Here is a 16,776-nt window from a genome sequence, read left to right as displayed (position 1 = left end):
TGGATTGTTAAACATTTGCAAGCATGCCACTGGCTTTATGCCATAAACACTTTAAAAAAAAAAGTGGAATTAATTTGTTTTTTCAAAACCAGTCTCTGGCAGAGGGTGAGGAAAGACTGGAGTGTGGGGAGGGTCCGAATCTAAAGATAGGAGAAGTAGGAGGCTTCTGCAGGGATCTCAGCATAGACTAACAGGCTGAGCCAGCAAGGTAGAATGTTTAAAGTGAACATTGATTTAAATTACAGTCATTCCCTTCTCTGTCTGCTGTTCTGCATTAAGGCACCAGCAAGTTTCATGGCTTAAAACTCAAAAATGAAATATCAGCACGAAAATCCCACAGTGTCACTTATTACTAATGATTTGTATGCAGGGGTTAAGTAAATAAGAAGTCATCTGAACACACACCGAAATCCTTGCTTTCATCTGCAGGCAAAATGGAAACGCCAGGACATGATAGGCATGGAAACTCATCCCTGAAACATTGAACAGGAGGCTGTGTTTGCGGGGCTGCTGGGAAACGTCATCTCATTTGCACAGGTAACCTTCATTACAGCTCCATTCTGAACCTACATTCCCCACCTCACCTGAGGTCCTGCTGTGTCCCAGGGAGGGCTATGAAGGATTGGTTAATATATACACAGTCTAGACTGAGCCAAAATGCAATCTCGGGGGAAATCTCTCCTAATTTACCCATCTCCAGCCATTACTTTTTATTTTCTGGTGTTTTGCCACCTACACATTCTGTCCCTACTGTATTAATTTCTGTAGTTTGATCTTTGCCTCTAGAATTCTTGTTAGGCCATTTTCTTTATGCCTCAGCTCTCTTGGGGATGCTTGGCAGATCTAACCCCATTGCTCAAGAGGAGGGACACCTTAGTGTGGGCTAAGCTTTGTCACTCAGACATCTTTCAATCTTAATTTGGGGCTCAAAAGTGTGCATGTGTGCATGTGTGTGTGTGTGTGTGTGTGTGTGTGTGTGTGTGTGTGTGTGTGTACATGCATGTGGGTGCTGGTGTGCACCTGTGCCTGCACATTTATGTATGGGTGCTCACCTGTGCCTGGGTAGAGGCCAGAGGTTAACTTTGGGTGTCTTTCTCTGTCACTCTTCACATTATTTTTTGAGACAATGTCTCTAAGGAACCTGGAGCTGACAGTTTGGCTAGACTTTCTGGCTAGTGACTGTCCAACCTCTCCTTTTGGAATCTACCTGTCTCCATCACTCTCCCGGTGCTGGGGGTTTCATGTCTGGGATGGGGTGGGGACCTGGACTCAGGTTCTCAAGCTTGCACAGCAAGCTCTTTATTTCCTGAGCCATCTCCCTAGCTCCTGACTGCAGCCTTGGACCATTCATTCAGTCTCCGTGAAGAGTGGTTGGTTGAGGGATCTCTGATCAATCAGGCCTGACTGTATGAAACAATCATGGTTCTTCTGATTCTAGTAACAGGACCTGGAGCAGACCTCTGTGGGCAGCAAATGATCAAGTTTCAATTTGTCTTGGGATGGTACACATGGCTCCAGGGCTAAGCGGTCTGTCTGTTCTTGCAGAGGACCTGAGCTTGGTTTCCAGCACCTGTATTAGATGTAACTTCAGCTTCAAGAGATCTCATACCCTTGATTGACTTTACATACATAAGTAAAAATAAAATAAAATAAGTGACTTGTCTAATGAAGGACACAATTCTGCATTTCTCTGGGGTCTGGGGAAACCTTGAAATCGCTGTATTTCACTGAACTAAATAATTGTAAATAATGAACTCTGAAACAGCAGCTTTATGTGCTGGAGGAGAGGTCAATGATGCTTTAGGAAGCAAATCTCGAAGGATGCAGGGTGGTCCAGCTTCTAACTGTGGCCTCTGGGATCTGAGGGATCTGAGCTCTTCCCACCGGGACTGCTTATTCTGTGAGTCTGACAGACCTGCTTCTGTGCTATCTGTCTCTCTGCCTCCCATCCTACCTGCTCTCAGCAGGATGAACTAGAAAGGACAGAACCTTTAGATTATGAAATGAAAAGAAGTCCTTGCTAGCAAATAGGGCTTTTATGAATTTGAACTAGAAACATTAATCATTTCCAATGTCAAATGTAAAACAGAGCGTTATTTAAAATCAAAGGAATTTTTATTCTCATTGGTTGAAAGAAAACAAATACTTGGTCCCTTTTCCTTTAACATCCTTCCATGAGAAGCTTACAACTCCTGGGAAGGGGAGCCAGAAGCCTCTGTCCTCACAGGAGACTTATCTCTCATGGGTAGAAAACTGGTGGGTGACTGTGGAACTGTATTGTTTTCATCTACAAATCCCAGATAGAGATGTAGACAGTAATGCACTACATCTGCCATGTTAAAATCCGACGGAAGGAGAGGGGACTGTTTATGTACTTTCTGGCTTAAGCCCACAAAAATCATGCTCGGACAAGCATGGGCCATGAACATCCTCCATTCCGAAAACACCCACAGCTTCAGTGTTCTCCAGAAGAATCACATCAGCTGTCAGAGGTGACCTGGGGGAGGGTGAAGGGCATGGGTCAAGCCTGGAGGGAACGGGTTCTGTTACTTATGAAAACTTATCACCGTCAGCTACTCCAGTGAACTTTGCAGAGCACTGTTCTCCCATGACATGGGGCATGAGGAGACTTCGTCCCATCGCATCTGTATGTCTACATCCCATTTCCAGGCTTGCTAACAAGAGGCAGAGATGTCCAAAATACTCTCACTGATGGAAAGATCACCCTGAGTGGTGTGAGAGGAGGGTCTGTTCTGTGCCCAGGCAGCCACATGTATTACCTACCACATACACTCCACGACTTTAGTTACTGCTATCAGCTTAGGTCTGAAAACACTAAATGGATAATTCCAGAAAGGAGTAAGTTGTGTTTTACATAACGCTTATTTTAGGATATTGTTGGGTTCTATATTATCATTGGTCATTGTTGTTAGTCTCTCATTGCTAATTTATAACTAATGGTACCATGGGTGGAAGTATAAAGAAAGCCACACTATGGACAGGGCTTGGTGTTATTTATGGCTTGGTATTATTCCTTATCCCAGGCATCCGGTGAGGGTCTTGGAGCATACTCCACATGGGCAAAGGGTACTATTCCAACAGCCTTGGAGGGGTGCGGGGATACTCTCCTGGATTGCCTCAGTTCCCATTTTCCGGTCTGCTTCAGCGTCTGTGGTGACGAGAGATTGAACAGGCCCTAGGGGCTCTGTGGTTCCACGACCTCTCACTTGTGCAGCCAAGATCCTAGCAGAGAAGCCCCTCTACTGTTTCTTCGAAAGCTACCTTTCTGGTGCCACCACTGATGCCAACATCTGCCCCAATACAGGGAAGGGTAGCAGTGGTGATGCAGTGGGATACGATGGGATGAGTGAAGGGCCAGGGGACAGGATGGGTCCTTGTTCCCCACTGACTCACTGCCACCATGGGGTAAGTCACCCCTTTCTATCACCCATTTCCCACTATTTTAGGTGTTCCCATTTCTTAATCTTAGTTTAGTACCAGCCTCACTTTTCTTGCTAGATTTTGTAATGATAAAGAAAAAGTATGCTCTAGCTGTAATCCAATAATAGCAATTCCTAAAACCATAGAAGAAAACTAGGAAGGTGTGAAATTACCCTCTCATAAGATATGGTTCCTATTTATTTCCACTTTTAAATATTGCAAGCACTTTTAATCAACATGGCACTTTGGAGCAAAGGCCAGAGCATCTGCCTAACTTAAAAACCACTGTGGGGCTTGGTCTGCGGATCCCGCTCACCTTTCCTCACGGTCAGGTGCCCCAGCAATGAGCGACATGGAACACCACCCACGGGCATCTGCAGAGTAATTACTCACCAGCTGCTGCTCCAGGGGTGGGACTGCATCCTGATGACCGTAGATTATGCCAGGGTTATACTGGCTGAAAAGAACCGGATAAAATACCTTCTTCCCTGCAAACCAGAAAGCAAACAGCAGCTTACAAGAGACTCGCTTCACGGCCGGCCTTGTTGTATGCGGTCAGCCATCGGCCCAGGCATTTTCGCCCATTCTTTTCTTCTCCCTTCACTCAATTCTAGTCTAGATCTTAGAAATATTGCACCAGCTAGACTAGGTAGTCTGATTCTCAAACCTTTCTGTCCTCCCAGGATGAGAACAATACACAAGTCATTGACAACCAGTGGCTGGAATTTCATTCCCCGAAACAATGGAAGAGGGTCCCAGTGTCCCTGTCCTGCATGCAAAAAGCCCTTGAAGGGCACAACCTTAAAGACTTGCAAAGGAAGGCAAGGAGATCCTGGGCAGTAGAGGGCTCAGAACAGCTGCCCTTTGCCATATTTTAACACCAAATGTCCACACCAGGACTCTTAGCTGTCTATCAGCTGTGCCTCACTCCACAGATATTGTTTGTGTATGTGGGGTTTCTTCCAGCCGTGGCCTTGCAAACGGCCCATAGCTAATTTTTTTCCTTTCATATTTGAATGGCTTTCCCAGGCCCATGTCTTCTGGCCCACTGTCTCCTGTGGATGTCACATTCATCGGCCCTCCCAGGGGGAACAGAAAGGGGTTCTGCACAGGGGCTCAAGACGGTCCCAGAGTCAGAGTGACTGGCATGCCTGCTGCACAGCACCCGAGGACGTGTTGAACAAGGTCACCTTCCTTGCGACTGGAAGGGAAGTGGTTCTGACCCCTCAGCAGAATGGCAGAGGGGACTGTGCAGACAGCAGAGCCTGAGGGAAAGAGAGAGGGGCCCCCGCAAGAGGTAAGAAAGAGACACCACAAACCTGGCTGTGTGTTCAGCCTGCACGTGTTGAGGAACTCGGAGGTGAAGTAGATGTCCACGTCACAGAAAAAGAGCAGGACATTGCTTCCCTTCCAGAAGCGGGCTCCGACGTCCAGTCCCTTCCCCCGGGAAAATTCTCCATTCAGCTGGATGAAGGTGAAGTTCCTGAAGTTGGCAGCTCTAGAAGGTGCGGGGAGCAGAAGAAGGTCAGGGAGCGCCGCCCACCACCACACTGCCCAGGAGGACAGAATCCCCCGGAAAAGGCACAGCTGGGGCCACCCCCCTCTGAACATTCTGCAGCCCTGAGAGGGGTGGGGCCACCCAGGCAAGGACAGAATAGCCAGACTGAATAGACACCCCTGGGGTTCAAAGGACAGAGAACACCTTGCAAACTTTGTTATTTTGTTTTGTTTTGTGATAAGGTCTTGCTGTCCAGCCCAGGCTAACCTTGATTTCATGATCTTCCTACCTCTGCTGACATTGCAGGTATATGCTACCATGCCCAGTTTCTACTGAACTTAATTAAAAAAAGTTAATTATGTGTATTTGTGTGTGTAGCTGCTCGTGGAAGCCAGAAGAGGATGTGTGATTTCCCCGGAGCTGGAGTTGGAGGTAGTTGTGAGCCATACATGTATGCTGGGAAAAAATGGGTTCTCTACAAGAACACTATGTGCTCTTATCCACTGAGCTATCTCTCTTGCCCCCAATAAAGTTGCAATATGAATTTATTTCTTCTTTTTCTGCTAATTCTTGTATATTGAGATGGCTATTGTTATCACTAATGCACATTCTTTGTGGCAGAATTTAGAATTAGTTAAGTAGAAACACAACCCAAACACATCCCCATGCTTTCTGGGCCGCTCAAATAAACCCGGTGCCTAAAGCTCAGTAGAATGTGGCTTCCCAGCATCTTTTTTTTTTTTTTTTTCTGTTTCAAGCCCAGGAGCCAGGCAACATGTTCTCAAGATGTGCTGCCCCAGACAAGCAGAAATCTATCTTCCTTCCTTCCTTCCTTCCTTCCTTCCTTCCTTCCTTCCTTCCTTCCTTCCTTCCTCCTTCCCTCCCTCCCTCCCTCCCTCCCTCCCTTTCTTCCTCCCTTCCTCCCTCCCTTCCTCCCTCCCTCCCTCCCTCCCTCCCTCCCTCCCTCCCTCCCTCCCTCTCTTCCTCCCTCCCTCCCTCTCTTCCTTCCTAGCATAGGAACAGCAGCATTACATGGTAAGAAAGAGGACTGACTACCTTGTAGTTGGAAGACAATAATGCATCAGACCTAGCTGCACTGTTGGCTAGCTATGTGAGGAGGACAAGCTCATTCTTTAGTTGCGTCATTTGCAGAAAGGAAGTAGTAACGGCCTCCCTAGCCTTCTAAAGTGACTTTATAAGTGGTAGTAAGGGGAATCTTGCGATGTAAGCACCAGCTCCTCCCATCATCAGCAGAAGGATTTCCAAGCCCAGGCTGCTGAAGATTCTTTAGTTGCTGAACTTCCCCAGAAGTGGCAGAACCTTCTGAAACAGGACTCATCTGGGCAAAACATAAGTTACTTGGTGCAAATGGGTCCTGGACAGCCTTCCATCAGGTAGAATGAAAGGCCTCATTCAGTCCTGTTTCAGCATCTGTGTGCCCAGGGGTTGGCATCTGGCCGTTCTCCTTCTTGTTGACTCCATCTGTCTTTGATCATGGCTTGCTCTACCCTCACTCCCTGCCTTTCCTATCTCAGCCCAGCCCCACCACTCCCCAGCTTCTCCTGTCTTGATATATTCAGCAGATACAGGAGGAAAACTATTTCCATTATTAATAGTTTATGTTTCTTGTAACTCCCTTGGCTGAAGGTCAACACAAATTACCAAAGTCCTAAGCTTCTCGCATGCTAAGTAGTGCTAGTATCTGGGGGTTTAATCACAGAAACCAGTTTGGCTACTCTTCTGTGACTTACTGTCTTCTTTCAGATCTTGGAGGAAGCTTGGTATTTTATCTCCGGAATCTCTGGGTGCAGCCTAGCCTCCGTCTGACGCCAGACGGGACCTACAGCCTGAGATCTGGGTGGAAGACCTCAGTATGTGAAGAGCTCTGCTCTCTGAGTCAGCAAACCCAGACCCAGGGCCAGCAACTGCGCCTGGTCATCCAGGCGCACACTGGATGTCTATGAATGTGTGTGAATACAGACTTAGGACTAGAAGTTAGAGCGGTTCTAGCTCTCAGTGTGCTTCTAATTTATTTATTCTCTCTCCTTTGCTGTCTTTCTCCTAAACCTTGTTCACCAAGTTCCAAGGCCCCTTCAGCTCTGACATCCCCCTGGACTGCAAGTCTTCATTTACTTCAGTACTGTGATTGGCCTCTGCCTTCAGAGTTTTATCTTTGATCCTCTGCTCAGGGGTGGTGCCTCCAGCCCACAGCTTCTTCAATTAGCACCGAGGCTGTGTTCCAATCCTTTCCAGAATCACACCTGGCACTGGTTAAGGAAAGCACAGCTCTGGCTCCACAGACACACAAGCGCCGTGAGGACCTGGCAGGCAGCCTCCAGCTCCTAGAGATTTCTACAGCCCCAACTGTTCTAAGTTGGCACAGCCCATGTCCTCCTGCCCAAGGGAAGCTTCACCTGAGGGAGAAGCCTGGATTTCACCTGTTCATCTAAGGGGCTTTCCAGCCAGATCTCCCAGATGCTTCATACAGGGTCTGTTTTGTTTCAGCTTTTATATCCTCCGAGACCCTGTCTCCTGGACCACAAAGGTATTTGTTATCTGGTTTACAAAGTAGGAAGGTTGTCATTTCAAAACACAGTACTCACTCAGGTTGTATCAGACTCATCATTTAAAAGGTAACTTTCCAAAGAGAATTTCAAAAATCTATCATGAAATATTTTAAATATAAAAAGCTTATTTATTTATTCATTTGTTTATGTATTAGGTTTAATGAGATAGGGTCTTGCTATATAGACCAGGTTAGGCTCCAACTGACAATCCGCCTTCCAAGTTTTGGGGTCACAGGAATGCGTCACCACACTTGGCTCAAGCATGCTTTCCATATGCATGATAGCAAGCAACATTTCCTAAGGCAAGAGGCACACTTTGGTTAATGTCACAGTGGAAGAGCAGTCACACTGCTACCTCTGCCTGGGGCAGCCTGCAGCCAGTCGGCTGGCAGAGCTACTCCAAGAAGTCAGCTCACCTTGAGCAGAAGAACGGGTGAGTGGCGTGACCGTCTGAGCCAACAGTGTGAAAGATGCAACAACCTATAGGAGGGACATTGGCAAACAAATAGCAAAGAGATAGCAAAAGGCTGGGAGACCAAACATCTGATGCTTCTGCCTGCCCAACGCACAAATAAATCTACTGTGAGAACACCCTGGCTCCAGCTGGTTGCCCTAATAAACACCATCATCAGCTCCACAGCAGCAGAAGGAAGGGGAGGGGCCTGGGCTTACAGCGGTCTTTGGAAAAAGAGGAGGGGCATCCATGGTACTAGTGCTTGAGATGTTCTTAATTTGAAAGACTTTTAGAAAAAGTACTTGAACATCGAACTGTGTGCATGAATGTGTTGCTTCTCAAGAAAGATTACTCAGGGAACTATTCCTGGAAACCTTTTGTCTGCCCTCACACAGCGCAATTTGCTTTTCCCTTTTCACCCAGGCTTTCTCTGAAGATAAGGTAGTCTGTGCTATTCCCAGGGCACCACCCATTCCCAATGTGCATCACACTCACCCTCCGGTGTGCATCTCCCCCCCAGGCTACAGCATTCATGATGTGAAAACTGGCAGCCCCAGGAGGGCATCTCCACTGTGCACACATGGTTACACAGCAGGGCACTACTGGGGTACAAACACATGAAGTCCCAGCAGCCTCTGCCCATGCCCCACAGCACTCTGTCCTCTACAATCCTTCTTGCCCCCTTCATCTTCCTTGGGCATGGAAGCCAGGGGACAAGTTTCCTCTAGCATCCTCTGAAATCCTGACAGTTCTCCAGGCCCTGATTAGTGGGACACTAACGCACAAAGAAAGCAGAGTGTGGTCAGCCATCCGTGGCCGGGGAAGAACAGTGCTACTTCTGTCGTCCATCTACGGCTTCCCCTTGGCTGCCGGAATAGCAAAGCCTCAAAGTCCACTGTGGAGGGGTGGAACTGGAAAAACCCTCAGCCCTGAGTGCAGACCACTGAGGCCCATGCTAGCACCCTGTTCGCTCTGCTGTCTATGGCCCACCTGTGGTGACAAGCCATAGATGGTCATGATAGTCGAGTCAAAAAGTGTGCATGTAACGGGGACCTCCTCTCGCTCCTCGGTGATCCTTTTCTACTACACACGATCTTCATCTATTTCTGTGAAAGGGGCTCTCGTTCTGCAAGCTTCACACTTGAGTATCACCTTTCAGCTGCTTCCTGGCAAACAGAAGAGCCCTCTCTGAGCGTTCTACCGAGTCCTGCCGCTGTCCCTCTTGCGTCTTTGACACCTTATGCTATCAAATGTACCAATGCACAGGAGGCTTTTGCAGGTTCCGATCCTTTCGAGGCAGCAGCTGCATGTACACACCCCTGCAGAAATTATCCAGTACTGGGTGGTAAGGGGCACACACGAGGACCAAGGGGAGACTAAAAACACTCGACAGAGCTAGAGATGAGTGATAGAAATGACTGAGGCTCTTCGGGTACTTCCCGAAGGACTTGCTGTCTGGAGAAAGCTTCTCCTACAAGGAGAGTTCAGTCCCCCCCCCCCAGTGGTAACCAGGAAGCCCTTGGCTACCCCTAACTTATATAAGCCCACTACCCACATCTGAAAGAGTTGGTCCCAGTAGACTTGGATGGATAAATAAAACCTTACCTTTCAAGATAAGGTAAATGCAGAGTAACAGAAAACAGAGCAGAGAAAAATAGCGTGCAGTTTGTTTTGAAATATTTAGTTTACTCTTACAATGAAATGTAATATGTGGTGATATGCCTATAGCTGTGGCCTAGCAAGAAACAGGCATTGAAGACAGTAGAATGTGGACTCTCCTTCTCACTACTATGTGAATTCCTAGTACGGACACAAGAGGGTACATGATTCATTCCCAATTACTTCTTGAATTGTATTATTAATTAAAAAAGCTCTTGAATCTCCCACTCCCATCCCTTTCTTCGATATGATAAACCTGCTGTGTGGGGACTTCTCAGTTCCAAGTACTCAGTTTGTGGCGGTTATGATGACCTGAGAAAGCTATTGCTTCTGCTGCTTCTAATTCCCCTAATTGCCTTGTATTTCTCAGAATGAGCGGATTAAACATGGTTAAAGCCCTTCCTGCCTAGTATGGTTGTTTCTAATACAGACATTTTCTTACAACTGCAAAGAAATTGTCTTAATGTGACACTTCTCATGATAGCCCTTTATTTAAAAAAAAAATACTTTAGCCCTAAACTCGGGCAGAATTCTACTGCTCAGATGCAGGCCACCCCAGTCAGAGGAACAGATGAGTGACCTGCCTGCCACCTGGACGATCCTACTTCCTGAATTCTCTTTCTCCAAGACCTATTCCACTTTCCAAGATCTCCCACTTCACCATTTTCCCTGTGGCCAGCCTTCCCACCCAAGTCCGGCAGGCTTCACTGTCTCAGGTACAGTCCACACCAGTCAGAAGAACAGGTGAGTGACTGCCTGCCAGCCAACCAGCCCCGCACCCCAGATTCTGATCCTCAGGATCCATCCTGTGGCCCTCCCTCTCCTGTCTCATCACTAATACCTCTGCTAGGCCCTGCACCCCCCACTCCTGCAGAATCCCACTGCTCATGCACAGACCATACCAGTCAGAAAAACAGGGGCAAATCACAACAGTCAGAAAAACAGGGCACACCAATCAGAAGAACAGAGACCCACCGCTGCATCAAAGACCAAACTAGCCACCAGAACACTAGCTCAAACTTGGACAGAGGCTCCCTACTAGATCAGAAAGCCACTAGAAATCCAGGACACAAAGACTAGAAGACCAAATGGAAACAGAAACTAAGGAGCAAAATACCCATTCAAAAAAGACAAACTCAGAAATCAGCACCTAGACCTATAATCATCCCCAAACCAGATGCCTAGACACCAGTGTGAGAACACAATCAACAATAGCCAGGGCAATATGGCACCACCAGACCCCAACCATCCTACAACAGCAAGACACGAATACTCCAAGGCAGCTGAAGCACAATAAAATATCCTGAAAAACAACTTTATGAAGATTATAGAGGTCCCTAAAGAGGAAATTAAAAACTCCCTTAAAGAGTGGAGTGGTGGTGTTGCACAATTTTAATTCCAGCACTCAGGAGGCAGAGCCAGATTGTTCTCTCTGAATTCAAGGCCAGCCTGGTCTACAGAGCGAGTTCCAGGAAAGGCACCAAAGCTACATAGAGAAATCCTGTCACAAAAAAACCAAAACAACAACAACAAAAACTCCCTTAAAAAAAATTGAGGAAAAGACAATAAAAAATTGTAGGAATTTGATAAACTCCTTAAAGAATACCAAGAAAAGAAAAAAAAAAAAAACAAATAGGGGAAGGAAACTATTCAAGACCTGGAAATTAAAACAGAAGGAATGAAGAAAACACAAACTGAGGGAATTCTAGAAGTGGAAAATCTGGGTAAGTGAACAGGAACTACAGATGTGAGCATCACCAACAGAGTACAAGAGATGGAAGAGAAAATCTCAGGGGTTGAAGATACAATAGAAGAAATAGATTAATCAATCAAAGAAAACGTTAAATCTAAAAAATTCTTAACACAAAAACCAGGAAATCTGTAATACTATGAAAAAGACCAAACCTAAGAATAATAGAAATAGAAGACAAAGAATCCCAGCTCAGAGAGAGAGAGAGAGAGAGAGAGAGAGAGAGAGAGAGAGAGAGAGAGAGAGAGAGAGAATATTTAACAAAATCAAAGAAGAAATTTTCCTAACTGAAAGAACATACTTATAAACATACAAGAAGCTTATAGAACACCAAATAGATTGGATCAGAAAAGAGAATCTCCATGCCACATAATAATCAAAACACTAAACATATAGAAGAAAGAAAGAATATTAAAAGCTGCAAGGGAAAAAGGCCAAGTAACATATAAAGGCAGAACTATTAGAATTACAACCTACTTCTCAATAGAGACTAAAAGCCAGAAGAGTCCTGCAGACTCTAAGAGACCACAGATGCCAGCCTAGACTACTATACCCAGAAAAACTTTCAATCACCATAGATGGAGAAAGTAAGACAAAGTCAAGTTTAAACAATATCTATCCACAAATATAGCTCTACAGAAGGTACTAGAAAGAAAACTCCAACCCAAGGAAGTTAGCTGCACCCACAAAAACACAGGCAATAGATAATCTCACACCAGCAAAACCCAAAGGAACACACACACACACACACACACACACACACACACACACACACACACACACACTCATCTACTCTTACTGCTACTATTATTATGACTGTCATCACCACCACTAAAAAAATAGCAGGAATTAATAATCATTGGTCATTAATATCTCTCAATATCAATTTGCCAATAAAAAGACACATGCTAACAGAATGGATTTGAAACAGGATCCAAATTTCTGCTGCATATAAGAAACACACCTCAACATCAAAGATAGACATTACCTCTGAGTAAAGTGTTGGAAAAAGATTTTCCAAGAAAATGGTCCCAAGAAGCAAGCTAGTATAAGCTATTCTTATATCTAACAAAACAAACTTTCAACCAAAATTAATCAAAAGAGATGGAGATGGACATTTTATATTCATTAAAGAAAAAATCCACCAAGATAATGTCTCAATTTTGAACACCTTTGCCCCAAATACAAGGGCACCCACATTAGTAAGAGAAACATTACTAAAGCTTAAATCACACATCAAACCCACACATTATTAGTGGGAGACTTCAACACCCCACTCTCACTAATGGATAGAAATTAAACAAAGAAGTAACAGAACTAACAGATGTAATGACCCAAATGGCCTAACAGATATCTACAGAACATTTCACCCAAAGACAAAAGAATACACCTTCTACTCAACACCTCACAGAAATTGACCATGTACTCAATCACAAAGCAAGTCTCAACAGATAGAAGAAGATTGAAATAACCCCCTGCATCTTAACAGACCACCCCAGATTAAAGCTGGATTTCAACAACAACAGAAACAACAGAAAGCCTACAACTCTTGAAAACCGAACAACTCTCTACTAAATTACCACTGGGTCAAGGAAGAAGTAAAGAAAAAAATTAAATTGACTCCTAGAAGTCAATGAAAATGAATGTACAACATACCCAAACTTATGGAACAAAATGAAAGCAATGCTAAGAGAAAAGTTAAGTGCCTGCATAAAGAATTTAGAAGCATCTCTTATTAGCAGCTTAACAGCACACCTGAAAGCTCTAGAACAAAAAGAAGCAAACTCATCCAGGAGGAATAGACACTAGGAAATAATCAAACTGAGATCTGAAATCAATAAAATAGAAACAAAGAGAACAATACAAAGAATCAATGAAACAAATACTTGGTTCTTTGAGAAAATCAACAAGATAGACAGACTCTTATCCAAACTAACCAAAAGGCAGAAAGAAAATATCTAAATTAACAAAATCAGAAATGAAAAGGGGCACATCACAACAGATACTGAGAAAATCCAGAGAATCATCAGGTCATACTTCAAAAACTTGTACTCCTCAAAATTGGAAAATCGAAAAGAAATAGATAATTTTCTTGGAAGATACCACTTACCCAAGTCCAGATCAGATAAACAATTTAAATAGACCTATAACCCCTGAGGAAATAGAAGCAGTCATTAAAAGTCTCACAACAACTACAACTACAACAAGCCCAGGGCCAGTTTTGGTGCATAATTCTACCAGACTTTCAAAGAAGAGCTAATACCAATATTCCTCAAAATATTCCACACAATAGAAACAGAAGGAACATTGCCAAATTCTTTCTTACAGTCACCCTGATACCCAAACCACATAAAGACTCAACAAAGAAAGAAAATACAGGCCCATTTTTATCATGAACATTGATGCAAAAATACTCAATAAAATACTTGCAAACTGAATTCAAGAACACATCAATAAGATCATCCACTGTGATCAAGTAAGCTTCATCTCAGAGGTACAGAGATTGTTCAACATATGAAAATATGTCAATGTAACCTGCAATAAACAAACTGGAGGAAAAAAGCCCACAGGATCATCTCATTAGATGCTGAAAAGGTCTTTGACAAGATCTAACCCTCTTTCATGATAAAGGTCTTGGAGAGATCAGTGATACAAGGGACATAACTAAGCTTAATAAAAGCAATATACAGCAAGCCAATAGCCAACACTATATTACATGGAAAGAAACTCAAAGCTATTCCACTAAAATCAGGAACAAGACAAGGCTGTCCACTCTCTCCATATCTATTCAGTGTATTACTTGAAATTCTAGCTAGAACAATAAGACAACTAAAAGAGATCAGGGGATACAAATTGGAAAGGAAGAAGTCAAACTTTTGCTATTCACAAGTGATATGTTAGTATACATAAGTGACCCCAAAATTTCTATCAGGGAACTTCTAAAGGTAATAAACACCTTTAGCGAAGTGACTGGATATAATAAGATTAACTCAAAATGAACATCTGGGTTGTCTTCATTTTGCAAATTGATCATAATATCATTGAATGCTTGTGCACAGTTGTTTAAATGCTGATTTTTAGTTATTTTTGGATTTACCTGGGAATGAAATTTCTAGTTTAGATGTTAATTCTATTCTAAACCATGTAAAGAACCATGGAAATCTTTTTTTTTTTTGTGATATATATTTTTTATTTTACAATACCATTCAGTTCTACATATCAGCCATGGGTTCCCCTATTCTCCCCCCTCCCACGCCCTCCCCTTACCCCCAGCCCACCCTCCATTCCCACCTCCTCCAGGACAAGTCCTCCCCCGAGGACTGTGATCAACTTGGTAGACTCAGTTCAGGGAGGTCCAGTCCCTTCCTCCCAGACTAAGCCAAGTGTCCCTGCATAAGTTCCTGGTTTCAAACAGCCAACTCATGGAATGAGCACAGGACTTGGTCCCACTGCCTAGATGCCTCCCAAACTGATCAAGCCAATCAACTGTCTCACCTATTCAGAGGGCCTGATCCAGCTGGGAGCCCCTCAGCCTTTGGTTCATAGTTCATGTGTTTCCATTCATTTGGCTATTTTTTTTTCAATAATTGAGTAAAACTGAAATTGATTATATGCCACAGTCATCCTAGGGACCTCCATGCTATATATATAGCCTCTATGGTTCTATGGGTTGTGGTCTGATTGTTCATTTTATATCTAGAATACACCAATGAGTGAGTACATACCATAACTGTCTTTCTGGGTTTGGGTTACCTCACTCAGGATGATTTTTTCTAGTTCCATCCATTTGCCTGCAAATTTCATGCTTTCATTGTTTTTCTCTGCTGAGTAGTACTCCATTGTGTATATGTACCACATTTTTTTCATCCATTCTTCCGTTGATGGGCATCTAGGTTGTTTCCAGGTTCTGGCTATTACAAATAGTGCTGCTATGAACATAGCTGAGCATGTATCTTTATGGTATGTATCAGCATTCTTTGGGTATATGCCCAAGAGTGGGATGGCTGGGTCTTGAGGTAGTTCGATTCCTAATTTTCTGAGAAACTGCCATACTGATTTCCACAGTGGTTGTACAAGTTTACATTCCCACCAACAGTGGAGGAGTGTTCCCTTTGCTCCACATCCTCTCCAACATTGGTTGTCATTGGTGTTTTTGATCTTAGCCATTCTAACAGGTGTAAGGTGGTATCTCAGAGTCGTTTTGATTTGCATTTCTCTGATGATTAAGGATGTTGAGCATTTCTTTAAATGTCTTTCAGCCATTTGTAGTTCTTGTTTTGTGAATTCTCTGTTTAGCTCTTTAGCCCATTTTTTAATTGGACTGTTCAGTGCTTTGATGTCTAGTTTCTTGAGTTCTTTATATATTGTGGAGATCAATCCTCTGTCAGATGTGGGGTTGGTGAAGATCTTTTCCCAATCTGTTGGGTGTCTTTTTGTCTTATTGACTGTGTCTTTTGCCCTGCAAAAGCTTCTCAGTTTTGAGAGGTCCCATTTATTAATGGTTGTGCTCAGGGTTTGTGCTGTCGGTGTTTTATTTAGGAAATGGTCTCCAGTGCCAATGCGTTCAAGAGTGCTTCCTATCTTCTTTTCTATTAAGTTTAGTGTAACTGGATTTATGTTTAGGTCTTTGATCCACTTGGACTTGAGTTTTGTGCACGGTGACAGATATGGATCTATTTGTAATCTTTTACATATTGACATCCAGTTATGCCAGCACCATTTGTTGAAGATACTTTCTTTGTTCCATTGTATAGTTTTGGCTCCTTTGTCAAAAACCAGGTGTTCATATGTGCATGGATTAATGTCAGGGTCTTCAATTCGATTCCATTGGTCCGTATGTCGGTTTTTATACCAGTACCAAGCTGTTTTTATTACTATAGCTCTATAGTAGAGTTTGAGGTCCGGGATGGTGATGCCTCCAAGGGTTGCTTTATCGTATAGGATTCTTTTAGCTATCCTGGGTCTTTTGTTTTTCCATATAAAGTTGAGTATTTTTCTTTCCAAGTCTGTGAAGAATTGTGTTGGGATTTTGATGGGGATTGCATTGAATCTGTAGATTGCTTTTGGTAAGATTGCCATTTTTACTATGTTAATCCTGCCTATCCATGAGCATGGGAGATCCTTCCATTTTCTGATATCTTCTTCAATTTCTTTCTTTAGAGATTTAAAGTTCTTATCAAAAAGGTCTTTCACTTGTTTAGTTAGTGTTATCCCAAGGTATTTTATATTATTTGTGGCTATTGTAAAGGGTGATGTTTCTCTGACTTCTTTCTCAGCCCTTTTATCATTTGTGTATAGGAGGGCTACTGATTTTTTTGAGTTGATCTTGTATCCTGCCACTTTACTGAAGGAGTTTATCAGCTGTAGAAGTTCCCTGGTAGAGTTTTTGGGGTCACTTATGTATACT

The 16,776-nt window shown here is 43.7% G+C and overlaps 1 protein-coding gene across 8 annotated transcripts in view; it reads right to left on the bottom strand.

Moving 5' to 3' along the window:
- Positions 1-16,776, bottom strand: part of Csgalnact1 (chondroitin sulfate N-acetylgalactosaminyltransferase 1) — a 329,328-nt gene that overhangs the window by 8,973 nt on the left and 303,579 nt on the right. For all 8 annotated transcript variants that reach the window (XM_076553249.1, XM_042262475.2, XM_006989566.4 and 5 more), the window contains 2 exons: positions 4,761-4,939; positions 3,835-3,929 (listed from right to left, as the gene is read on the bottom strand). In XM_076553249.1, the coding sequence (XP_076409364.1) occupies positions 3,835-3,929; positions 4,761-4,939 (274 nt within the window). The remainder of the gene's footprint in view (positions 1-3,834; positions 3,930-4,760; positions 4,940-16,776) is intronic.

The sequence above is a fragment of the Peromyscus maniculatus genome, chromosome 17 (genome assembly GCF_049852395.1).
Source record: "Peromyscus maniculatus bairdii isolate BWxNUB_F1_BW_parent chromosome 17, HU_Pman_BW_mat_3.1, whole genome shotgun sequence".
Taxonomy (NCBI): Eukaryota; Metazoa; Chordata; class Mammalia; order Rodentia; family Cricetidae; genus Peromyscus; species Peromyscus maniculatus.
Note: the sequence above shows the minus strand (reverse complement) of the source record. Positions and strands in the feature narration are given on the sequence as shown.